This window comes from Drosophila navojoa, chromosome X, assembly GCF_054131105.1.
Source record: "Drosophila navojoa isolate 15081-1374.11 chromosome X, UAZ_NAV_1.0, whole genome shotgun sequence".
Classification (NCBI taxonomy): domain Eukaryota; kingdom Metazoa; phylum Arthropoda; class Insecta; order Diptera; family Drosophilidae; genus Drosophila; species Drosophila navojoa.
In genome coordinates this window covers 5165412-5189976 of record NC_142895.1, presented here as the reverse complement: position 1 = coordinate 5189976, position 24565 = coordinate 5165412, and the positions used below count along the sequence as shown (strand labels likewise).

Sequence of the window (24565 nt, the reverse complement as noted above, 5' to 3'; positions counted from 1 at the left end):
AAAGCACACATCTAAATGTATCCTATATCTATATCTGTAATATCTGCATGTCATTCATATGCATCTATAAGAGCTTGGAGGCATAGAAATATCAACTTCTTCTTCGTCTTCATCTTCTTCGAGTTGTTTTCGCTCAGTGCATCTACACATGCACAGCTCTGTGCATATTTATAGACTGAGCTCAGTGTTTTGCAGCTGTGGGCGTGGCTGCTGGCAGTACTGGTGCTGGAGCTGGTGCTGGTGCTGGTGCTCGGGGCTTGTTATATAACCACTTCATTGGTATGCTAAACAGCAACTTGCCCTATTGCCGTTTCCGTACTCCGACTTCCACATCCACTTTAACTCGCTGTGCCCCCTCTTCCACTGCCACTGTCACTCCCACTCGCACTACCGCCTCCACTCTATCTGCTCCAAATGCAACAAGCACTTGCTCTAAAGTCTCTCCTTTCAGCCCCTGGCCGTGTCGTCCTCCTGGCCCTTTGAAGTGGTTGTTATTAATGGTGCTGCAAAGCAAAAAGGTCACCAGAGCCGGAGAATTGCCATGGCTGGGGGGGGGGGGTGTCGGGGCCGGGCAGAGTGGATGGCAGCAGCGCTGTGACAACATCAACATCAACATCAACAGCAGCTACAGTCGTTGCCGTAGCCACAGCCCCAGCCCCATCACCAGAACCAGATCTGAATGGCAAACAAGAGTCGAACAGGCGCTTTGTTTGTCATCATCTGCCGGCTGCTCTTGAAGGATGACACCCATTCTCTCAGCGCACTACCCTCTGCTGCTGTCCCTGATCCTGCCTCTGCTCCTGCTGCACTTGCCCCTGCGCCACCACACTCTGCCACAAGCTGTACCCGCATTGCTGCTCATCAAATGCCATCAACTGGAAACTCAATTCAAGCCAAGCTGCCCGCCAACTGAGCTCAAGGCTAACGTGAAATGCGCTGCGAGCCCCATTCGATGACTCTGGAATACTCTATCGGCAGCGGAAAGAAGGTCAGCTGATGAAAAAAGGTTGAAAAATGAACGGTTTTGCTAAAGGCAAAGGTGAAGCCAAAAACAAAGAAATAATGAAAAGGCTGAAGGATTTTTAAGGAAATATTTTAAAGAATTTAGGAACGACTTCAACGATAACTCTTCGAGGGCAAAGGAAAAAGCCAAATATAGAACCCTCAAATCAGGCTCACATAATAAACAGCTATATAACCGATTAACGGAAAGCTCCAGGATGAAAGGGAAATTCATTTAAGCTAGAAGAAAAATTCTTAAAAATCCAAGAGCCCTGCAGGAACAAGAAATAACCACAAGGAAAACTCTTAAGGAGCTCGACATGAAAAGTGAGTAAAACTGAAAAAAAAAAAAACACCAACGAACAAAAAATAGCTAGAAACAATGGAATACCTATCAATGAATTATCATGAAAACTGGATAAGAGCAAAATTGTCAAAGGCCTCAAAAAAAATCCCTAAAGCAGTAAAAGAAAAAGCTGGACAAATGAAAAAGGAAAGCCAGAGCAACTGAAAAGAAAACCCTAGCTAATATACCAACTAATATACCCAGATCGTGCGCTCTGTGAAGCGTGCATTAAATATACAAATTTATTTTCAATGGCCTGATTATTGTTGAGTACTTAAGTAGCTAACTATTTATTCTCCGCTAGATAAAACTTGTCGCTTTTTCTCTGTTCTTTGCCGTTGTTGTTGAAGATTAAGTTGCAAGCTAATTGCGGAACGAAAGAGAGGAGGGGGAAGGAAAGAGATACAGGAGTGAGGGAGAGCAAGAACGAATGGGTTTACTGGTGCTTTTATGCATCGTCCTTGAGGAAGCTTAGTTCTACATAAGCTAGAATAATACTTGTTTAAATGATAAGCTCATTAGCAAAGCCGCGACTAAAGTTGAACGAGCAATTAAAAGCGAGAAATTTCATATTGTTGATTTTCAGGCATAGGTTAGCTGATCAGTGTTGGAAAGTGTACGAAAGTTAGTTTATAGACCATGCTTCAAAGCTACTAGAACTCCTAATGCCTTTAAAAAATGCTCAAGTTCATACGGTTTTTCTTAAAATTTTGATACTGCCCATTTCCTGCCTAATGTTGGGTGTTGGAAAGTCTCGCAGACTTCATTTTTAGGTTTGTTTAAAGGTCGTAGAAATCTTCTCATTCATAAGAAGTTTCTTTCAATTTTGACCTTGACTCGAGTAATGCAAATAGAAATCTCTGTATTTAGATACTTCAATCTCCAGTCCAAGCAAACCTGACAAATCAAATCGATATACCCGGTACCGACATACCCAGTTTGCAAATATTTTCATTTGATTTTTTTTTTTTTTTTTTTGATTTTCTCTACGAATATGCTATTCTATTTTCGATTTGTGACGGGCCAGTGGGGCGTATGAGTAATGTGCGTATGAGTGATATTTAGAGAATAGCATCGAACACATAGAAACGTATATAGACACACACACACGCACACACACACATGCATACACAGACATTTTGAACTCTTTTGTTACTTGTTGAGCCACTGTTAACAGTTTGCCAGAGTTTCCCCCAGAGCTGTTTCCTACACTGATCAAAATCAGCTGTCACTTATTGTTAAACAAACAACAGCAGAAAATGTAAGTAAACCAAGAGTAGGTCATGGAATAATATAGAAAGTGAACACAAAAGCGCAAATATGTGGATTTGAATCAATATGTGTATAAGGAATATATTGTAAATATATGTATACCTATATATATATACATATATCTAACGGATATGATAGATAGCATGCCTACCATGCTAGGTATTCTGCATTGTATATGCATCTATGAAAATCTTTCCCTTTGGCCTAGTAAATGATTGACTGAATGAGTGACTGGCTGACTAGTGAATGACTGACTGATGAGTCGTGCATAAGAGAGAGAGAGAGAGAGAGAGGGAGAGAGCGAGAGAGAGAGAGAGAGCGAGAGAGAGAGAGAGAGAGGGAGAGAGAGCTAGTTGCATTTGCTCTAGCTTTCAATAATTGACTGACTGAAGGACTCACTGATTGAGCGATCCTTATCTTATCTTCGTCTTAATTGCTTAACTGATCTGAGTAACTGATCTAAAGTAAGATTGATGCACAAAACAGTTATGCAGCTTAAATCCAAATTAGTTGCTTAAGCTCAGATTTCAAGAGAATTTAAATTTAGTTTGGCCAATGTTGCTGCAAACAATCCCAGGGTAAACTTTATCCATAATTGTGGCAAATCGTTGTAAAACTTTCCATGCAAATTGTGCAAATTTTTGGCAATAACTTACTATAGAGATATACATACATGTGCGTATATAATATTTCATTTAATTAATTTTGTAACTTGCTGAGCAACTATCAAAACTTTTTCGCTTTCCGCTCAGTAGTTTTTCACATATTCGGATACACTGCAGCGAATCGGTCAGCTCGAGCGGTGCTCCTGCTCCTGCTGTTCCTGCTGATTCTTCTACTTCATGTTGTTCTCTCTCATTGTTGTTGCTAGTAATAGCCTTCTGGAGTGGGCCATTAAAAAAAAGGGAAGTGTAAGAGCCAGCGACCTAGTGGCTGGCCAAAGTGGACATATGTACACGAGTATATAGTATACAATATACATATATATATATATATATATAGTATATATTGTATATAGTGTATACAGCAGAGGCTATATAAATATATACGCTCTGTGCGTTTGGGGGACTGTAAAAACTGGGTAACTGGGCAACTCGGTTGAGCGCAGCCATAAAGATAACACCCAGCGGAGCCAAAATGCTGAAACTCCCATACAAGCACTCAGCCAAACCCCCCCACGTTAACCGCCCACTCGCTGTTGCTCCGCATGCCCTAACCCCGAACCGCTTGCTCCCACAGGGTGTTTTTGTGTGTGTGTGTGTGTTTTTTTTTTTTGTATTTCCTTTCTTTTTTTTGTTTTTGCACTTCGGCTTTAGCGCTCGTCGTCGACGTCGTACTTGCCACGTACTGGCTTTTGTGTATGTCTGTGTGTGTGTGTGTGGGTGTTTGTGTGTGAGCAGCGAGACTTCGCAGTCAAAATGGATTTGCATAAGTCTACACACACACACACACACATGCATACACATGTAAGCCCAAGCCTGCGTGTGTGTGCGTGGGCGTTTATTATAATGCCCATTTAACATCAAATTCGCCTAGGCAAATGCTTCATTTGTCTACGCCATTTTTCGCCGCGTGACAAGTGTCACTTGTCAGCGCAATTCGCTGTGCATTTCAATTTGTAGCTGTTTTTTTGTTTTTTTTTTTCAAGTATTTTCTTTGCTTACCTTTTGCAACACCAGCAGCAAGTCCGATGGCTTCATTGTGTGTGAATGGCACTTTTTTTTGTGTGTTCGCGAATGTTTTTGTTTAACTGTTAGTGCACAGCTTTAATCAGCTCTGCTGTTGCGCTGCCTCTTCTTCAACTTCGGCTCCTGCTCGCTGTTGCGCTATGCTGCTTGTTGTTTTTGTGCACAATTTGTATTTGCTGCTCCTTTTTGCGCCCACGCAGCGCTAGGCCTAACTGCCCTGAATGTATGTGTGTGCTTGTGTGTGTCTGTGTATGTGTGTGCGTGTTTTTTATGATTGCGTGTGCTGTCTGTGTGTCTGACTGTCTGCTTTGTTTGTATGGGTGCGTGCGTGTCAACGGCGGCGCAGACGGGCGCTTATTGTTGTTTTTGTTGTTGCTATTGTTGTTATTGTTGCTGCTGTTGCTTTTATCGCTTTATATTTTACATTGATTTTTGTCTGCAACGTCATTCTATATTCAACAGTTTTAAAGCTATTTGTTGCTGTTGTTGTTGTTTGCCATTCACATCTGCAAATTTGAATTTCAATTTCAATTTCCTGCACACACACACAAGTTAGCGCACAAAATCCACTTTCACTTTCACGCACGGCGAAAAAGGCAGCAACAGAAAAGCTAGCAACGATGCCGACGCCGACGTCGACGTCGGCGCTGACGCTGACGCAGCTGCCCTACTGCCCAAATTCGGACTCCGCTTCACTTTTGTCACTTTCACAACCTTTGCCTTTGTTGTATGTGCGTGCGGGCGCATGTGTGTGTGTGTGTGCGTGTGTCGATATTTGTATATGTGTATTAGTGTTGTTGCGCGCATTTGATTCACGTGGCTCACACTCACACACACACACATACACATGCACACATACAACCACACTCCGCAGGAATGCAAATGCTGTAATTGCACATGCACACACAACTACACACATACTTGAGCGCACTGTTGCGAATAATTGATAAAAAGCATTTACGAAAAAATACCACACACTCACATATATACACAATTACACAAAAAGGGAAAAAACCAAACCAGTTACAGGTCTAAAAAAAAAAACAACAAAAAATTTCCACTTGCTCGTACAGCACAGCGCACTTTGCTCCTAATTTGATTTTATTTCTATGCGAATTTCCTTTCTCTTTGATTTTTTGTATTTTTTGCAGCACGCGCGAATTTTTTAGCTACAGTTTGAGCAGGACTCCGGACTCGAACTGTGAATGAATGATTGCAATCTTTGCCAGTGTGTATAACTTTCTTTTTCCTTTTTTTCTTCTTTTTCTACGTTTTTCGTTCGAGGAAAAAAAGATACGCGTTTCAGTTCCGTTAGAGTCGTCGTTGGCTTCTGCTGCTGCGGCGAGTGCTGCTGCTGCTGGTAGTGCTGCTGCTGCTGCTTCTTCCTATACAGTTGCTTTTGGCGTTTCACACACACGCACACACACATGCAAAAAAACAGACAAAAAGGAAGAGAGAAAGAGCGAAAAAGCTTTCGCCGCTGCCCTTTACAGCTTCAGCTGTGCGTGTGCAAGTGAGAGCGCGAAGTTTGTTGCGCGCTGCCTAACAAGTTGTTGCCAGACCTGTCGCGGTGACCACATACATGCTTTAGCGTGACCAAACGACAGGATCTGGCAACTCCAGGCTTGCAAAGCTTTTCGACTCCCATAGACATACACACTCACATTCACGCTCACCCACACACAAGCACACATATGCATGTGTGTGTATCTATAACAGAGTTGCTCGTTGTTGTTGTTTTTGATGCGGTGTGCAAACTCTCCCTCTCGCTTGCTCTCGCACATCCTGCCGCGAAAGCAGCTGCGACGCTCGAAAGTAGGCAACGCCAGATGCAGCGACCAATCGCGCAGACGCACAAGCGTCAAATTTGCGCCCTCGCTAACACAGACACACGCACTCACTTTGTGTGTACTTTCACTTTCTTTATAACGGCTCACCCCTCAAGGCTATGCAAAATAATGGCGTGTGTGTCATAAGACAGCAAACACACCTGTTATCACGTTTGGGGGCTCACCTCACTATATTCAATTCGAATATGAATCAACACATCTCTCTGTGTGTATGCGTGCATGTGTGTGCGTGTGCTTGTGTATTTTTTTACGTAGCCATTTTCAGGGTTAATCATGCGACACTTTTTGTGTCCTTGTGACCAATGCATGGGTATGCACCGTGTGTGTGTGTGTGTGTTGTCCGGCTGCTGCACGATAGATGGCGCTTTGTGTTGACCCTTCTTACATTTATTTATATCTGCATTAGAAATGCTTTAATTCTAATGGCTCTCTCTCTCTCTCTCTCACCTCTGTCTCTCTTTCTCTATCACACACACACACGCACACGGGCACTCTCACTCTCTTTTGCTCTTTATGAAGCTCTCTCATTAACTGTTTTTAGCTTTTACACACATTTTTGTGCGCATTTTCCGGGTTCATTAAACCTAACAAATTTTACAACTCTAACAATTTTGTATATACTCTACTTGCCAAAGACAAGAGGAGTGTATAGGATTTCTCAGCTTTTATTTTTGTTAGACACTTAAACAATTTAAAGAAATTGTTTTATATACATTTTGAAACTTTACTCAGATAATACTTAAATTAGCGGTAACTTTAATGGCGAAATTATTTTTTATATTATTTTCGTGAATATTTATAGGAAATATGCAAAAATGGCCAATGGGTGTGTAGGTGAACTCAGAAGGAGCTAGGAACTTGACAAAAAAAAATTCATTCTAATTAATATTTGAATATAGATAATATTTGTGAAGGCATATGTACATATATGACTGAAAAATAAATACAGAAAATTTTCTTATGGAAATATACATTAGTACTAATACTAAATATGTATATTACAAAAGCCTTTTTGAAAAATTCTAGATTGGAATTGAAATACTAATACTAATAAAATATTAACTAATACTATAATAATAAATAATAAAGAAAAATGAAAATGAATCTCTTTTATCATATTTTCTTTGCACACAGCAGCTTTCTTAACCGCAGCTATTATTACAGGTCAGCTGTGAGTCGAGCATAGCCCATCTCTTTTACACTTACTTGCTTTTGAATGCATATAGTATGCCAGCCAGCCAACTGTGTACATGCACATATCTGTGTATGTATGTGTGTTTATGTATGCATGCATGCTACTTATATATCAAGTGTACTATTTTACATATGTGTGTATGTGTGTGTGTGTGTGTGTGTGTACGCGCGATCCCTACGGTTGTTAATATGCCAGTATTTAAAAATAGCAACTATAAATCTTATTGAGCGTCTCGTTTGCACAGAACCAACGCTCGTTCACTCACTCTCTCTCTCTCTCTCTCGCTCGCTCGCTCGCTCGCTCGCTTGCACGCTCACTCTTTCTCTCTCTCTCTCTCTCTCTTTGTGTCTGTAAAGTCAACCCCTCTCTCATGCTGTAAATGGCTCCTCCAATTCGTCACACACATACATATACTTGCATAAATATGTATGTGCATGTATGTATGTACATATGTATGTATGTCTGCACATATAGAAAACTAATGTTACTTAAGCAAATCCTAAAAATCCAACTACGAGACAAACAAGCCAAAGCAGAGGCCCCCACAGATACAGTCACCAGCTACAGCAACAACAACAACAACAACAACAACAACAACAACAACAACAACAACAACAATGATGATGATGATGATGATGATGATGACAACAGCGACAACAACAACAACACGAAGAAGAAGAAGAAGAGCAACTACTACGAAATACGAAGCGTAAGGCAAATGTTAACGAGTAAAAAATCTTAAAGAAAATATATTCTAAAAATAACTCTTGTACTCATTTTCTTTCAAAACAGCAAAAAAAAAAATGAATAAAAGAAAACCAACTGAAAATAAAAAGAAAAACAACTGGGTGAAAATATAAGAAAATACAGCGCAATATAAGAAGAAGAACAAGTAGATGACGACGATGAAGAGTAGGAAAAGAAACAGCAGCAGATGCAAAGACAATAGCTATAAAGTGCAAAGATATCGATCATCAGAGCATACAGAGAGCTCTATACATCGTTACAAATATCTGTATATACTATACAAACTATATATACATTTGCATGCATATACATTCATATGTATGTATGTATGTACAAACATTTACTTTTGGCTTTGTTTGCGTTTGGTTTTTAACTACGCAACAAAATTGCAAAATTTCTTTGCTTTCTGAGAATGAAATAATTATTTTGCATATTACTTTAAGTAGATTTTCATTATAGTTTACTAAATATGTTTTCATTTCGCATCTTCATAATTATGTCAACATAGCTGTCATATTCTCGTTCACGCTGTATAAAGCGAGCATATCGGGGTTCTGTAATATCCATTTAAGTCCTCTCTTCGTCCTTTGGCCAGTCACATGTCCTTCAGTCCACACGTTTGTGAGTACTTCCGTGTGTCAGTACTCAGTCAACGTAGTATCTATTCGTACTTCCTTGCGTTTTTTGTCATTCCGTTCGTTCGCCTTTCCGATCATTCATTCTTCCATCTGTTCGTCCTTCTTCGTATAAACGCAAAACGTTTCAATTTTTATAGAGTGTGTTATATATCCAAAAGTAGACTCGTCTACTCAAAACTGAAAAGAAATCATTGACCTCACCGTTTTAGAGCTACGAACAAGCAGTTTAATCTTTAAAAGTGAATATAAAATACTTCAGATTACAAATGAAGTTTCCCTATGCAAGTAAAGAGGATGACATGTTACATAATATTGCATTCCAGTGATATATATGTACACATACATATATATATATATTTGTCTACTTATATATTTGTGTACTTGTATATGCTAGTCGATGCATGAGGGCGTAGTTGGATTTTAGTATTTTGTCTTCCGTTATTGAGTCAAAGATAACCCCGAACGCTGCTACCCAATCGTAACTAGACGAGAGACCATCCGAAGTACTCTTCACAACTCGCATTATTTTCGTCTGTCTTTTTATGTATGTGTTTGTGTGTGTGTGAGTGTGAGTGTGTATGAAGGGGCATTGAAAGCGATTTGGTTTATTTTTATACCCTGCACTCAGTGAAAATAGTTACGAGTTGGGTGTATAGGCACGTCCAGGTTTTTATGTAAGCCTCTCAGATAAGAAAGTATTCCGAATCCAAAGATCAGTAATCTCAAGATATTTTATTTTTGTATTTCTATATCTCTAAGCCTCATTTTCATTCCCATTCTCTCTCTCTCTCTCTCTCTCTCTCTCTCTCTCTCTCTCTCTCTTTCGTTCTCTCTCGCGTTCTCTCACCTAGTCTTTACAGATGCTAACAATCTTTTCTCATTCTCATTCTCATTCTCATTTAGTTTCTCTCATTTTTCCCTCTATATAAGTTGTACTATAAGTACAAAGTATCCCGCTAGTTAATCACTCCCCATCGATAGTTTCGTGTTACTTGTTTTCTTTCGTTCGCTTTGAGGCATCCGCCACGAATAAGAATAACGGCATGAAAAACATTTACAGCGCGGCTCCAGCAGCTGTACCAAAAATATCAAGAACAAAATAAAGAGCGGGAGCGACAGCTCGTAAAGTGAATCACATTCGGCTACAAATCCAGATACATTTACAGCCACATTTACAGATACAGATACATTTAAGGGTACTGGGAATGATACAGATGCAAGAACATCTGCAGTTACTGAGACAAATTCACTTAAAGATACTAATGTAAAGGCAAACTGCATCTGCATACAGATACAGATACAGATACAGATACAGATGCAGATACAGATACAGATACAGATACAGATACAGATACAGATACAGATACAGATACAGATACAGATACAGATACAGATACAGATACAGATACAGATACAGATACAGATACAGATACAGATACAGATACAGATACAGATACAGATACAGATACAGATACAGATACAGATACAGATACAGATACAGATACAGATACAGATACAGATACAGATACAGATACAGATACAGATACAGATACAGATACAGATACAGATACAGATACAGATACAGATACAGATACAGATACAGATACAGATACAGATACAGATACAGATACAGATACAGATACAGATACAGATACAGATACAGATACAGATACAGATACAGATACAGATACAGATACAGATACAGATACAGATACAGATACAGATACAGATACAGATACAGATACAGATACAGATACAGATACAGATACAGATACAGATACAGATACAGATACAGATACAGATACAGATACAGATACAGATACAGATACAGATACAGATACAGATACAGATACAGATACAGATACAGATACAGATACAGATACAGATACAGATACAGATACAGATACAGATACAGATACAGATACAGATACAGATACAGATACAGATACAGATACAGATACAGATACAGATACAGATACAGATACAGATACAGATACAGATACAGATACAGATACAGATACAGATACAGATACAGATACAGATACAGATACAGATAACGATTTTGATTTGGAATAAGCGCAAATCCAAAAATTGAAATTGAATCGAAAAGCTTCAATCGGACATTGGGTCAGAGGTCAAGCGTTTGACTGTTTGACTTAGACTTGGTTGAAGAAGTAGAAGAAAGAAAAACAAACAGAAAACAACTGTGCGCATATTTTTAGCATATTTTAAAGATGAACCTTTAAACAGCGGCTCAATTCACAGTTAGAAATAGAAATCGAAATCGAATGTACCTTAAATTATTCCAGAATTAACCAACTGGGGCTACGAATCGCAACCGAACCCCAGCAAAGCGAATCCAATAACAAATTGTAAAAGTCTTGTTTTGCATTCTTCATTCATGATTCGTGATTCTTTAATCGCGCTTGATATACTTCCTATATCATTATTCATTATTCTACATCAACTTGGCCTATGTAATTCTTTGATCTTCATTAGTGTCTTTTCTGCACTTCTGCTTATTTATTCATAATTCATCAAACATCAGCTCTTCATTCCTTATTTATTATACATCATCCAATTTTTTGGATTCTTCATTTATCTATATTTCATTGATATTCCATATTTTATTATTCAAAATTCTGTAATCATTCATTATACTTCATTCCTTATTCATCATTCATCTTTCTTCTTCATTTTTCTATTAAAATTCTTTCTTTATATTCACATTATTCACCAGAAATATGCTTCTTCATTCATCAATCTTTATTAAATACATAGTTTTCATAACTTTTTCTATGTTCTAAATAGTGTAATCTCTTATATATGTAGCTAGTAATATATGGAAGTCTATAATTAAAATGGCTTAGTAATATTCTAAAATAATAAATCATTGTTGAATTTTCATAGCACTCTTTGGTGATTCCTCAAGGATTTCTATTTGACATACTTAGCTCTTTCAACAGTTTTGATATATAAATCATTGATCATATTGTTACTAAGAGTTTTAGAGACAGCTGCTATAGTATAAACAGTTTTTCTTTAAATGATTCCCTTAAGTATTGGCTTTACTTAGTTTTAAGATAGTTAGTATAAAAGTAAAACATGTTTTTTATAAAGAGTTCTTTCATATTACATTAACAGCTTCTGTATTTTTTTTTTTTTTTTTTTTTTTTTTTTTTGTTCTGTGAGAGATCATCAACCGAGTCGCAGCTTCTTTGGGGTGCATATGCACACACAGACACGCATACACTTGTATATATAGAACATATAGTATGTACATACAGACATATATCGAGCATACTTGTATCTATTTATAGTCTACGATTTTTCCCACTCGCCGCTGCGGCTGCTGCCGTAGCTGTTGCTGTTGCACAGTAATATGCCCATAGATTCCTTTTGCCTGCGGCAGCATGCACCATGCCCCCAGAGAGTAAAACACACACACACACAAACACACACACACACTCAGATGAGCACAGTTGTTTTCATGCGTGTGTTATTCCTTGGCTCGACTATTGGATTCGAAATCGGAATCAGAATCAGAATCGCCATAGGCCGAGCGCATCAGTTAACTGTCGCTCCCGTTGCTCTGCTGCGTTGCTGCTAGCGTTGTCTTTACGTTCGATTCTATAAGTAGACATACATATGTATTTATGTATATTTACACACACACACACACACAAGCACTTGAGACATTTGAACACATGTGAAAAAGTGAGAGCGCGGCTGTCGCTACCAACACTGCCATCGCAATCTACTAAGTTAAAGCACAGGCCAACAACACAACAACAAGAGCAAGAAGAAGAAGCTGAACGAGGCATCAGTTCCGAGGAGCAGCAACAGCAACAGCAATAGCAGCAGCAGCAGCAGCAGCAGCAGCAGCAGCGACGAGCGCGAGCGTCGTCCGTCTGCCTAACGATCGTAGCAGAACTTGGCACAATGTGTGTCTGTGTCTGTGACTGCCGTTAGTATCGGCAACGGGATCGCGACGAAAAGTTCAGTTTCATTTTCGTTGTCCGTTTGTTTGCTGCTTTGCCTAACGTTTCGTTTAGTTATTTTGGTGTTGGTTAGTACTATTGCAAAGCCCACTAAAACGGATATTTGGCACGGTTGCGCCAATATAAGCATGCATGTGTGTGTGTGTGTGTGTGTGTGTGTGTGTGTGCGTGTGTGTGTGAGTGGGAGTGTGCGTACGTATGATACATAGCTGTAAACGGCAAGCCAATAAGAAAACAAGACGAGACAGTGAGCGAGAGAGGGAGAGAGAGAGAGAGAGAAGAGCGTGCGCCGAACAGAGAGCACTGGATCGCACATTGTATTGAGAAGAAAAAAAATGTGCAACAAAGTGCAAGTGCAAGAATTAACCATTGGCCAGTGACTGTGCGTGCGTGCATGCGTGAGCGTGCTCGTGCTCGTGCTTGTGCTCATGCTCATAATAATGCGCGAAGGAAACAACGGGAAAACAAAAACAAATACAAAATATGCAAAACAAAAACAAAGCAACAACTAGCGCCGCTGTCAGTTATATTCGCTTTGACTACACACACACACACACACACACACACACACATGCACACGCACATGTGCAAATTGTATCAATACACACACACACATACTGTATGTATGTGTGTATAATTTTGTGTTTTACTTTTATTTTTGTTTTTGTGTCGCGCTTTTTTTTTCAACTGTAGCCGATGAGCCGCAACGCGGGGCTAAAAGGTTAACTTCTAAATATTAATAGTCGTCGCCGTCAACGAAAAAACAAAAACCATAACAACAAAAACAAAGCAGACCATCCAACAACAAAAATTAAAAATTTAAAACAAAAACATTGAGAGAAAAGAAACCAAACGTACAAGCGATTCAAGTGTACTTTTTTTTTTGTATTTCTGCTGCCTTTGCTAAGTGCTCACACACACACATGCACACACACATGCATGTTTGCAGTGTGCATTTACATTTGTATGCGTTAGCATATGCAATACTTACAGTGTGTACACACCGATTAGAAGTGCGTTATTTTTAAACGGTTTTTCTGTTTCTCTTTTTTTTTTTTGTTTTGGTTCCTTTTACAATTTTTGTGTTTTTGTTTTTGTAATGCTAACATTGCCAATGAAGAAGAAGAAGATCGCAAAACGGATACCAAGTTAGAATAGAGAGAGAACAGCGCGAAAATCTTCGCGTAACGCTTTCTCAGCACAAAACGCTCGCTGCTGCTGCTGCAGCGTAGCAGCTGACGTCGACGCCGTCGCTTCTGTGAAATAAGCTGCTGACTCAAACAAAATATTCAAATGGTAAGTAAATCACCTAGCAAAAGAACAACAATATTAGAAGAGCAAGTCTCTTTGGAGAGAGCGAGAGAGGCAGCGCGAGCAAAAGCCTCGGCTGCGCCTGCCGCTCTCGCTCTCTCTCTCTCTCTCCCTCTCTCTCACCGTCTCTCTGCTATGCACGATTGCAATGCGAGAATGCCGAATGCAAACTCCTAGCCAAACTAGCCTGATTGTCTGCCTTCGTCTCTCGGTCTCTCTCTTTCTCTCTCGCTCCAACATGGCAAAGCTATGTAGCTACATATGTATGCAATTACAGTTACATATGTATGCATGCATAAATGCTTTATTTTGACTGCACCAATGGGGAACGCGCGCAGCAATTGGAGTTGAGGGTGCAGCAGGGGCATTCCCGAGCTCAGTTCAAATTTTGTTTTATGTCTCATGTCTCGGGGCATCAAGTAACACCTTCTGTTCCCAGCGTACATTTTCCCAAAAATATAGTTGATCTCTACATGGCATAAGTGTATGTATATAAATTAAAATACATACATACATACATATATACATATGTAAATCTTAAGTTAATGGCCCACTGCTCTCACCGCTCATCCAGGGTATATAAAAGCCAGTCGATCTGCTTTAGCTTTTTAGGGTGAGCTCTAAGCCGGTTATCAGTAGGAAGGTCTACGTTAGGGTCAAGTTGATTTCTGAGCCATGGATCATATCAATTCGTCTAGTTTACTTGTATGATTCGTATTCGAAATCTGGCAATGATCGTATTTCTTATTCAATTTCCCCGTTTCTAACTGCTGATACCCTGTTGCAATCCATATGGGGTGTTTGGGTGGCGGAAGTATATGAACACAGATAGAGATTTATCTATATATAACGGCTATACGTATTGCATTTTTATCGATGATTATGAATATGTATATACAAAATTGATTTTATATGTATGTAGAGAGAGCGAAATACAGAGGGAGAGGGAGAGGGAGAAAGAGGTGCAGATGGAGGGATAGACGAACAAACGAATAGAACATATTAATTAATTGAAATACTATAGTTAATGAACAAGAAGAAGAAGCGAGAATTTTTGTATAAGAGACTGAAAGAGATAAAGAGAAATGCAGATCCAAACATAAATAGAGAGAAGCTTAATATTTGCTTGTATTATATGCGCTTTATCACTTAATCTAGACTCTCTCTCTCTCTCTCTGCTGCTCTCCCTCTCTTTCTTTCTTTAAGTTTAGTGCTTCATGCCTGGAATTCCCAACAGAGAGAGTAGTTCTCAGTCAATGTTTTCTACAGATATTTCTCTTATTGCTCTCGCCCCTTTCTCTATCATTCTTGCTCCTCAGCTCGCCTCCATGATTCCCTCTTAATTTAGAGCATTTGGGGTTTTTTTTAGTAAGTTTACAGAGTCTTAGCCGAATATCAACTGATCTGAAACTCTCTTTGACTTTCTCTCTCTCTCCCTCTCTCGTTCTCACTCTCGCTTTCTTTTGTAGCAACTCGAATCTTGATAAGTAACTTTTTTTCCCTCTTCTCAGTTTCAGTCTATCATCCGGTCCTTAGCTTCGAATTCCCACACTCACAATAATTTTGAGACCTCTTTCCCCTTTCTCGCTCTCATTGTATAGAATCTCCTCGTCCCCTATTTTCTACCAATATTGAACTATCCCTCTTTTATCTGTTTCTACCTCTTCCTCTCTCTCTCTATCTCTCTCCCTCTCTCTCTCTCTCTCTCTCTCTCTCCCTCTCTCTCTCTCTCCATCTCTCTATTTCTCTCTTTTCTCTTAAACTCACTCACTCTCTGGCTCTCTCTCTTTCTCTGTCTGTGTTGCAGGAGACAAAGAATCCCCCGCCCACCGTGACGAGCAGCTATCACCATCAGCGTGCGCCGCGCACTCCCGAAAGCTATTTCAATGTGCCCGAGTCGGTGGCTCTGCTGAACATCGTCAAGTCGGAGAGAATCCAGAGCGCGTTCCAGTCGAATCGCAAGAATCATGCGAGCGTATGGGAAATGGTCGCCGAGGTGCTGAACCGCTTCAGCGCACGCAAGCGAACGGCCAAGCAGTGCTGCAATCGGTACGAGAACCTGAAGAAGATCTACACACAGCTGAAGAAGAATCCGGAGCGGCACGTCCGGCGCAACTGGCCGTATATGTTCCTGTTCAAGGAGATCGAGGAGCAGCGCGGCGAGTGCTGGGGCTCCAATGGGAAGCGCCTGGCGCTGATCAGCAAGAATCACAATGAGCTCTCCTACTATCAGCGGCGCCGGCAGGCCGCCGAGCTGGGCGTCCTGCTCACCAAGGACACGCTGACGCCCCATCAGCACAATTTGCTGCAGAGCCTCAGCCACGCCCACTCCACCGACTCGTCGCAGAGTGGGGCGAGTAAAATGGAGCGCGGCTTTATGCCAAATCACTTCGTGGAGACGCAGCTGAGCGAGGGTCCCTGCCCGAATGCTCCGCTGCCGGTGGGCGTGGGCCAAGTGGGCGTGCCCGGCGTGTACGATGACAATCCCTTGGCGAACGCCGTCGCAGCAGCTGCAGCAGCTGTCGCCCAACTGCAGCAGCAACAACAACAACAGCAGCAACAGCAACAACAACAGCAGCAACAACAACAGCAGCAACAGCAACAACAACAACAACAGCAGCAGCAACCAAATGGCCAGGAGCAGGATCAACAGCCACAGCACAGTCTCAGCCACAGTCTCTCTCACGGCCTCAATCAGAGTCTCAGTCACAGTCTCAATCACAGTCACAATCACAGTCACAGTCACAGTCACAGTCTCAATCACAGTGCCGCATTTAAGGATCACGGACATGGCCTGCACGACGAGCCGCCGGAAGCTTCGGATTATGATAAGGACTGCAATGGAGCGCTTAACTTGCATCACAACAACAGCAGCGGCAACGACAATAACATATCCATGAAGTGAGTAGCCTCCCTATGCGATTCTCAGTTCAATGATTTTGCGATTTTACGTTGTAATTGACTGACTGATTTGACTGATTTTTATATCCATGAGATGAGCGTCCTTACAAGGTAATTCTCATGCAACGGATTGGTTGACGTACTGATTAAAGAGCAAGTTGTAGATGCTACTAAACTGAGGGTTTTCTGTATAGAGCAAGCCTAGGAAAACTGTCTTCTGCATAGTAGCTACATTTTCTAAGCATTCAAGGAGTAGTTGACTTGCTTCACTGACTCTTACGCAACTGATTGACTGATGATACGTACTATACTTAAAAACTATAGAGGAGGAGTTGTAGATGTTAGCTCAATAGGCTTTATCAATAGTAGATTCTTTTTTTTTTACCACATATGAGGTAGATCTCCTCTCTATGTGATTCCCATTCAAATGACTGAGAGATCAACATGATTGAAGAGCAGCAAGTTGTAGATGCTAATCAACAGTATTACGTATATTAGTTTCGAAATGCTCAACATCTATAACGTCTATGACTTCTCTAATAGATTATCATTTAGCTGAAAGATTGATTGATGATGGATTGAAATGCAAGTGTAGATGTCATTTATGTCTTATAAAGTGTTTGCTTCTCTATTGGATTCCCATTTAAATAAGTGATTGATTTATTGACTGATTGAAGAACAGACATAGAGCTATTCTAGCATTCTGTTGACTGACTGTTGATTGACCATTCTGTTGATTGACCTGTGAATTTTGAATTTTATTTAGATTTTCACATAAAACACTTCAATTTACCATCTACCCAATTCTTTATGCACACAGATCCGAACCGCTCTCCGAAGGTGAATTCAATCCGGATGACATACAGCTAATGCAAACCAACTACAATGGGTAAGATTGAGCCGAACCGTTGCATTGAATGTGCATTAAGTTCCCTTACTCTCTTTTACTTTACGCAGCGCTCAGAACTTCTACTCGCCGAGCATGGATCAGAATATTCTGCATCCGGATGTGATTGTGGATACGGATAATCTATCCGATTGCAGCTCATCGGCATCGCTGAAGAGCGGCAAACGGAAGATGTCCACATCCACGGATGGGGATAGCACCAACTACGAACTGATCGAGTATCTGAAGCGGCGCGAGAAACGAGACGAGGAGCTGCTCAAGCGCATGGATGCACGCGAGGAGCGTTTCATGAATCTGCTCGAGCGCACAGTCATTGCCATCGAGCAGTTAGCAGCGGGCAAGGCTCAAACACTAGTGGCCAGCAAAGCCACCGAAACGGAAACAGCAATGAATACGGATTTGGGGGCAGTTACTCCGGCTCTAGATTCACCCGGAAAGTGCGTGGACGCAGACGGTGTAATAGATGCAGATGTTGCGGCAGAGGAGTCAGAAGTGGAATTAACGGGAGGGGAAGTAGAGGCAGAAACAGTGGGAGCAAGTACAGTGGAAACGAAAGTCGACGACATAGAAAAGGGAGTAGAAATAGGAGCAGATGGAGAGATCGCTTCGAATCAAACGTAAACCAAACAAAAACAGAAAACAATTGAATGCAGTGCCAAAGACGAGCCAATGACTCGGAATCTAAATGAGATTTTGCAACGTTTACTTAAAAAATATATATATTTATCTATATATATATATATATATATATATATATATATATATATACCCCCAAGTGCTTAAGCAAAGAGAAAATCATAAAAACTGTAAATCTTAAGGAAATGCAAATCTTAGACAAGTAATATAATATTGGCAATATTTGTGCCAGCACTATTTAATTATTAAACTAGGCTTAAGCTGCAATGAATCCTCTAGTTTTTAGACGCAACCAAGTCTTATGGATATATATTTTTCTATATAATCGAATCATTCTACATACGGTCAAAAATAATTATTATTTCTCAAATTCATTCATTCATGTCATTTATGTGCATATGCATATGTACGTATGTATATGTAATTTATATAGCTCTGTTACTTGGTCTGCGTTTTTAATCCTTTTTATTCTTGTAATTCTAAATTTATTTGTTCGCAATTCTTATTCGATTTAAGTTGGAGCTAAAATGGGGCTCAAATGCATTTGTGCAGCTACATATATTAATATGTATGTATATGTGTGTATGTTATGTATACATCGATTTTTTTTTTTAATTTAGTTAAATACACAAAACCAAATTTTTAAAGAAAAAATCCACTCTTATTGTATTGAGCAGTGATTGAGCGCAGCCGTTTTAAAATGGCTGCCATCAACAAAATCAACAACAGCGTTGCCACCTAGTAGATCGTAGATGCAAGCTTTTAGGAGTTATTGGGAACAGCTAAATCGTCAAAAAATCTGCTTTTGTTCCTTAAATTTGCAAGTTTTTTTTAGGCAAGAAGTGACTGCAGCTAGTAACCTTGGAATTACAAGTGCTCATTTCCTCTAACAGGAAACCCGAAAAACTATCGATATATGAGTTACATATGTGTCGATAGTGCTGCCACCTTGTTAATCAAATATACGAGACGGCAATGGCGCCAACATTCAATTTACTTTCAAACTGGCCTTACACGGAAAAATTTACTTCATATTAAAATTCAAAATCTTGTTTAAAACTTGTTTCGCTTTTTATTTTTGTTTTTCTTGACAATTTTACCAACCGGACCTTTCTGTGTCTTTGCGATTTTCTTGGTAATGAGGAATTTGAGACGCTTTTTAACCTGGTCATAATTTTCATTCTCCAGCTCTGCTGTACTCGACTTGAAGAACTTGGCGCCTTCTGCAAGAGATAAATAAAGCTAGATACTTTGTTCACCATATGTAGTCGATTCATACCTTTAAGTCTGACGTCGTTCTTCGGTATAAAGAAGGATTCTATAAAGATTTGCGCCTTCTTTTTCTTCTGTTTGCCTGGCTTCTCATTTTCCTTAGCCACCTGGGATTGCTCCTTTTCCTTGGCCTGCGGCTGTTCCTCATCTTCGCTGTCGGAAGAGTCGTAGCTGAATGGGTTCACCTGACCCAGACCCAGTTTATTGGACTTGTTGACCAATATCTTTTCATGGCCTAGCTTCTCCAGCTGATCCTGTCGCTGTGCAACCGCTTCCTCATGGCTGCTGCCAAACATTTCCAGCAGGCTGAAGCCTTCACCGCGCGTCTTCAGCGATTCCTTCAGCGTATCTGTGACCACGTAGAAAGAGCTTTGTGAGACGGGCGCTGGCTTGGTACCTCCTTCTTCTATCGGCTCCTTTTCATTCTTTTGCTTTGGATGCTGTTTGACGTTCTCTTTGTCTTTGTCCTTCACACGCACCATCTTCTGGTGCTCCTCTTTGGCAGGATCATAGCGCAACATTTTCTTATTTTTGGCCACCTTCGCCGCAGTCGCAGTGGCTGTGTCTATTTTGCGACCAATCACCTGCTCTAAAATGCCCATTTGCCAATCGCGTTCGTTGTCCTGGGGGTTCTCCGGGTGCTCTGGCTCATCCGCCTGCTCCTGATCGTCGTCGTCTTCACCCACAAAACTGGCTGTTATACGAAATCTGGGATCCAAGCTCTGTTTACTTTGCATTTCCACCAGACGTTCGCCCTTTTTGCCACTGTGCTGAGGTAGCACAAACTCTTCCTCCTGCTCCTCGCCATCCGCATCGTCGAACAAATCCCGTCCCTTTGACTTCTTCTGCACCTTAATCTGCTCCACCTCTTCTTCCTCTTCGGCATCGCTGAACTTGATGCGCTTCGATGTTGGCGCCTCTGCCGACGCCAATGCCTGCTGAATAAGCGACTTCTTTTGCTGATGCTGCTGCTTCATTTTATTCAGCGACTCTTTGCGCTTTGAATCTGCAATTGAGGCTTTGGCATCCAGCTGCTTGGTGCTGGGCTTCTTTTGCTGCTCGATAATGTGCAGCGGCTTCACATCATGTTCCTGTTGGATGACAATCTGCAAGAGAAGGCGGTGAGTTAAACCCATTTCAAATACCAACTATAGACCGTTAGTGACGCACTTTGCCATTGTGAATGGAGTTGGCGGCACGCTTCTTGGTTATCAACAGCTCGGGCGCCACTTCATCATCGTTGATCTCCTCGTGCTCGCCAAAAACGCGCCGTTTGTTCTGCGTATTTTGTACAAGCAGGCGGGAACTACTTTGATTTGCTTCACTAAAAGTTGGCTGCTCCTGCTGTTGCTGCTGCTCCTCACGCTCACGTTTCAGACGATCCAAAAATGATTCCTTGGCCAGTGAGACTTTCAGCTGGCAGCCATGCAAGCGCTGCCAGTTAAGCTCGTTAAGACCTGAAATTAAAATGCAACTATTTTTTATAGCTTCACTTTAAGCCCCCATCCACTTCCACATACAGTATTCGGCATCATCTGTTTGCAGCGTTACGAATGCAATAACTTTTGTAATTGTTTGTCCTGAATCATCGAATTGTTCCTTCGTTTTTAGCTCCACACGCTGCACCTGGCCATAGTCCTGGAAGAGACCACGCAGATCCTTCTCTGTTGTGCTCGAAGGCAAATCGGCAAGGAAGAAACGCGTGCCGCTCATATTTATAGTTAGCTTTTAAAAAAAAAAAAAAAAACACCAAGTATTTAAAAATACAAAAAAAAAATAAGGCGCACGTGTAGGTAAAACAACACAGCTGTTGGTGGTTAGTGCTGTAAAATGATTTTATTTTAGAGCATATCGATTATTGCACTTTTGACGTCAGCAAGTGCTGTCCTATATGTGATCTAAATGGAGATGAAGTCGTGCAAAGATATCGAACGTTAAGAGTCGATATATAATTTTATATATATATATATATTTTTTTTTTAATGTATAGAATTTTTAACTTTTTCAAATTATCTAGACCTTGATATGGGATTACTGCACAGCCAAAATGAATTGTTTGCCATGCTCGTCGCGCCGTTAATTGAACAATTGAAAAATTATCGTTACATTTCGATATGTCTTGCGCTAATACACATCTCCATATACACACACAGTCAGATTTTATTATTTATTTTTGTTTTCTACTGTGCTAAATCTTTTGGAGCGCCAAAGACTTTTTCTAAAAGCAATTTTTACAGATACAGAATACAGAGATAATGGATAAAACCAGAGCTGGCAGTGCAACGACTTTGGAAAAATGGGGATTTCCATTGCTAGAGCTCTATCGGCTCGCCTTCACCTTCTACAAACGTAAATGCAGAAATTTGTTATGGTGCCTTGCAAATTGTTGGCATTTTTATGGCTTACATACGTGTTTTTTTGCAGAAAACTCTGGCAAGGCCATACATCTGTCTTACGAGGACAATCTCAAGTTGATCGCCTTCAAACAACAGGCCGCCTTGGGACCCTTCAATAAAAATCGTGCGCCGGCTCTTGGTGTGCTCGACGTGATCGGACGTGACAGACAGCAGCACTGGCAGCTGTTGGGTGATATCACGAGAGAGCAGGCTATGGAGGGTTTCATCGATCTGTTGGACACAATGTGCAGTGCCTTTCGTCCCTATATCGAGGCGGTGCGTCAGAATCGCGATGCCAATCTGAAAGCCGACCTGCGTCGCATGGAACTGGAAAAGGAGGCGCGCGAAAAGCGCGAACGCGAGCAGCAGGAGCTGCTAGAAGAGGGCTACAAGGAGGAATTGCAGCGACGCCAGCTACAGGACGCACTCAACAAGCAAACGTATCAGCAATTTAAGGTAATCATTCAACTGTCGCGGCACACGCTATCGATTTTCTAATACCACGTACGCAATATGTGTCGACGGGCAGGGATAGCAGCCTTTGAGGCTGAGCTTGTGGCTGTTAAAGGTGTTATATAAAGATGTTATTTAATATGTAGCTAAAGAGAACTATATTCAATGTGGGATAGCTGATTCGTGTTCCAATTCAACGAGTGTAAACCAGGATATACATACATATATGATCAATATACGCTATTGTCAGCCTTCCCTTTTCCTATTGAATGTAGTTTACAGGGTATATCACAGTCGACAACACCTTGTGGGCGCAAACTGTTGCACCTGTTGTTTACCCATCCTTCTAGGCCTTGACAAACACGTCAATAATAAATACTAATTGCCGACGCTGGCGGCTCGAATGAGGTCAGAGTCATCGTTCCATTTACATTCACACACAACACTAAATTGGGTCAGACATAATCGAAAAATTCAAGAACACTCTTTTTCATTTGTAAATAAATTATCAATTCTCTTTGGTTTTTGTGGCCTATTATTTACCACACAGCTGTACGCGGAGAAGCAATTTCCTGGCAATCCTGAACAACAGGCTGTGCTCATACATCAGTTGCAGCGGGAGCATTACCATCAATACATGCAACAGTTACATTTGCAGAACCAAATGCAATCGAATCTGAGTCAAGGGGAACAGCAAGCGCTAGAAATGGACAAGGACAAGGGCACGTTGCTGCACGAGGAGCTGCAGGAACACAGCGGCAGTGGTGGTGAAAGCAACAACAATAATAATAATAACAACAACATCACCAACAGCAGCGACGGCAGCAGCAGCACAGTCAACAACAGTCCTGGCCATTCAAATCTCGTCCAGGCCATGGATGCACTGCAGCTGAACACGTTCGAGTGCCAGCAGCAAGAGGAGACCGAACAGCTGCAGGAGCAGCCCGAGGGCGACGGTGAGGGCGAGGCTAATGAGGAATACAGTGATTATGTGATGATACGTCCGGCCAAAATATGGACGCGACCCGATATCGAACAGTTCAAGACTGAAGTTTCTGCCGGCGATGGTGATGGCGTCATTACCATTGGGCACGGCGATACGGTTACAGTGCGTATATACATATAAATTTATAGCACTGATTGATTGTCTGATCTTGAATTGTTTTCTGTTCCAGGTGCGCGTGCCTACAAATATGAATGGCAAATGCATTTTTTGGGAATTTGCCACCGATAATTATGATATTGGCTTTGGAATATATTTTGAGTGGGCAAAACCAGTTACCAGCGAGGTGACGGTGCACGTCAGCGACAGCGATGAGGAAGACGAATGTTTGGACGAGGATTATCTATCGACCACCGAGGATTTGGAGTCGGGTTCCATGTCGCAGGACCGCAACATGCTGGACGCCCAAGCTGCGGCGATGGTTGCTAAGCCACCCATTTCCATTATTGTGCCAATATATCGGCGCGAGTGCTACAACGAGGTCTATGTGGGCTCGCATTCATATCCTGGCGAAGGAGTATACTTGCTGAAATTTGACAATAGCTACAGCATTTGGCGATCCAAAACGCTTTATTATCGCGTCTACTACGAACGATAATGCCAAAACAAAACGAAATGAAAGCAGTCTAGTATTAACCTACACCACTTATCAAGTGCATATACATACATACATACACATATTTGGGGGTGTATAGTCCAAAATATTAGAAATATTGCTATGAATTTCGAAAATCATATAAGCTGTTAGGGAGGATGTGCGTTGCGTCTTTTATGTTTTGGGGTGTGTATGCATAATGTGCGTATGCAACAATTTAGGAAATACACTTTTCCACTTGCAAGCTGATAAAATTATTATTTATTATATAGTTTTCAAAATAAATTAATATGTACTAAAAATATCGAACAAAGTCTGTTTAACTCCGATTAGCAGATAGAGAGAGAGAGGC

At 40.9% G+C, this 24565-nt stretch overlaps 4 protein-coding genes across 7 annotated transcripts in view; 2 read left to right on the top strand and 2 right to left on the bottom strand.

Moving 5' to 3' along the window:
• Window positions 1-5715, bottom strand: part of LOC115565071 (solute carrier family 7 member 14) — a 91189-nt gene extending 85474 nt beyond the window's left edge. Inside the window, exons 1-2 of one of the 2 annotated variants that reach the window (XM_089263107.1) lie at window positions 5380-5715; window positions 4285-4814 (exon numbers count right to left, since the gene is read on the bottom strand). In XM_089263107.1, the coding sequence (XP_089119233.1) occupies window positions 4285-4320 (36 nt within the window). In that variant the 5' untranslated portion in view covers window positions 4321-4814; window positions 5380-5715. Of the gene's footprint in view, window positions 1-4284; window positions 5187-5379 lie in introns of those variants that run through there. The other variant, XM_089263108.1, reaches the window with a different exon arrangement.
• A 6573-nt stretch (window positions 5716-12288) lies between these two features.
• Window positions 12289-19146, top strand: meso18E (Myb/SANT-like DNA-binding domain-containg protein meso18E). Of its 3 annotated transcripts, XM_089263884.1 has the most exons (7): window positions 12289-12564; window positions 12600-12807; window positions 13433-13460; window positions 13860-14035; window positions 15858-16951; window positions 17772-17840; window positions 17909-19146. In XM_089263884.1, the coding sequence occupies exons 4-7, from the start codon at window positions 14033-14035 to the stop codon at window positions 18477-18479; spliced, it is 1737 nt and encodes a 578-aa protein (XP_089120010.1). In that variant the 5' UTR covers window positions 12289-12564; window positions 12600-12807; window positions 13433-13460; window positions 13860-14032; the 3' UTR covers window positions 18480-19146. The 3 variants fall into 3 exon arrangements, with proteins under 3 accessions (XP_089120010.1, XP_089120009.1, XP_089120008.1); XM_089263883.1 differs by lacking the exon at window positions 13433-13460 and having other exon boundaries at window positions 13863-14035; XM_089263882.1 differs by lacking the exon at window positions 13433-13460.
• A 397-nt stretch (window positions 19147-19543) lies between these two features.
• Window positions 19544-21589, bottom strand: LOC115564290 (putative RNA-binding protein CG14230). Its single transcript, XM_030388458.2, has 4 exons — window positions 21287-21589; window positions 20937-21223; window positions 19774-20872; window positions 19544-19717 (listed from the first exon to the last, which is right to left on the bottom strand). The coding sequence occupies exons 1-4, from the start codon at window positions 21477-21479 to the stop codon at window positions 19548-19550; spliced, it is 1749 nt and encodes a 582-aa protein (XP_030244318.1). The 5' UTR covers window positions 21480-21589; the 3' UTR covers window positions 19544-19547.
• A 289-nt stretch (window positions 21590-21878) lies between these two features.
• LOC115564293 (Golgi resident protein GCP60) lies at window positions 21879-24515 on the top strand. Its single transcript, XM_030388462.2, has 4 exons — window positions 21879-22115; window positions 22191-22618; window positions 23166-23723; window positions 23791-24515. Exons 1-4 carry the CDS (start codon window positions 22022-22024, stop codon window positions 24214-24216), a joined length of 1506 nt encoding a protein of 501 aa, XP_030244322.1. The 5' UTR covers window positions 21879-22021; the 3' UTR covers window positions 24217-24515.
• The last annotated feature ends 50 nt before the right edge of the window (window positions 24516-24565 follow it).

Excerpts from the sequence above, each read along its gene's own strand:
- meso18E (XM_089263883.1), top strand. Across the intron at positions 16,952-17,771 it reads GACAATAACATATCCATGAA|ATCCGAACCGCTCTCCGAAG; the intron begins GTGAGTAGCCTC and ends TTATGCACACAG. Across the intron at positions 17,841-17,908 it reads ATGCAAACCAACTACAATGG|CGCTCAGAACTTCTACTCGC; the intron begins GTAAGATTGAGC and ends TACTTTACGCAG.
- LOC115564290 (XM_030388458.2), bottom strand. The coding sequence starts at position 21,479 with ATGAGCGGCACGCGTTTCTTCCTTGCCGATTTGCCTTCGAGCACAACA. Across the intron at positions 20,873-20,936 it reads ACTCCATTCACAATGGCAAA|ATTGTCATCCAACAGGAACA; the intron begins GTGCGTCACTAA and ends CTTCTCTTGCAG. Across the intron at positions 19,718-19,773 it reads GAACGACGTCAGACTTAAAG|AAGGCGCCAAGTTCTTCAAG; the intron begins GTATGAATCGAC and ends TATCTCTTGCAG.
- LOC115564293 (XM_030388462.2), top strand. The coding sequence starts at position 22,022 with ATGGATAAAACCAGAGCTGGCAGTGCAACGACTTTGGAAAAATGGGGA. Across the intron at positions 22,116-22,190 it reads CGCCTTCACCTTCTACAAAC|AAAACTCTGGCAAGGCCATA; the intron begins GTAAATGCAGAA and ends GTTTTTTTGCAG. Across the intron at positions 23,724-23,790 it reads GGCACGGCGATACGGTTACA|GTGCGCGTGCCTACAAATAT; the intron begins GTGCGTATATAC and ends TTTCTGTTCCAG.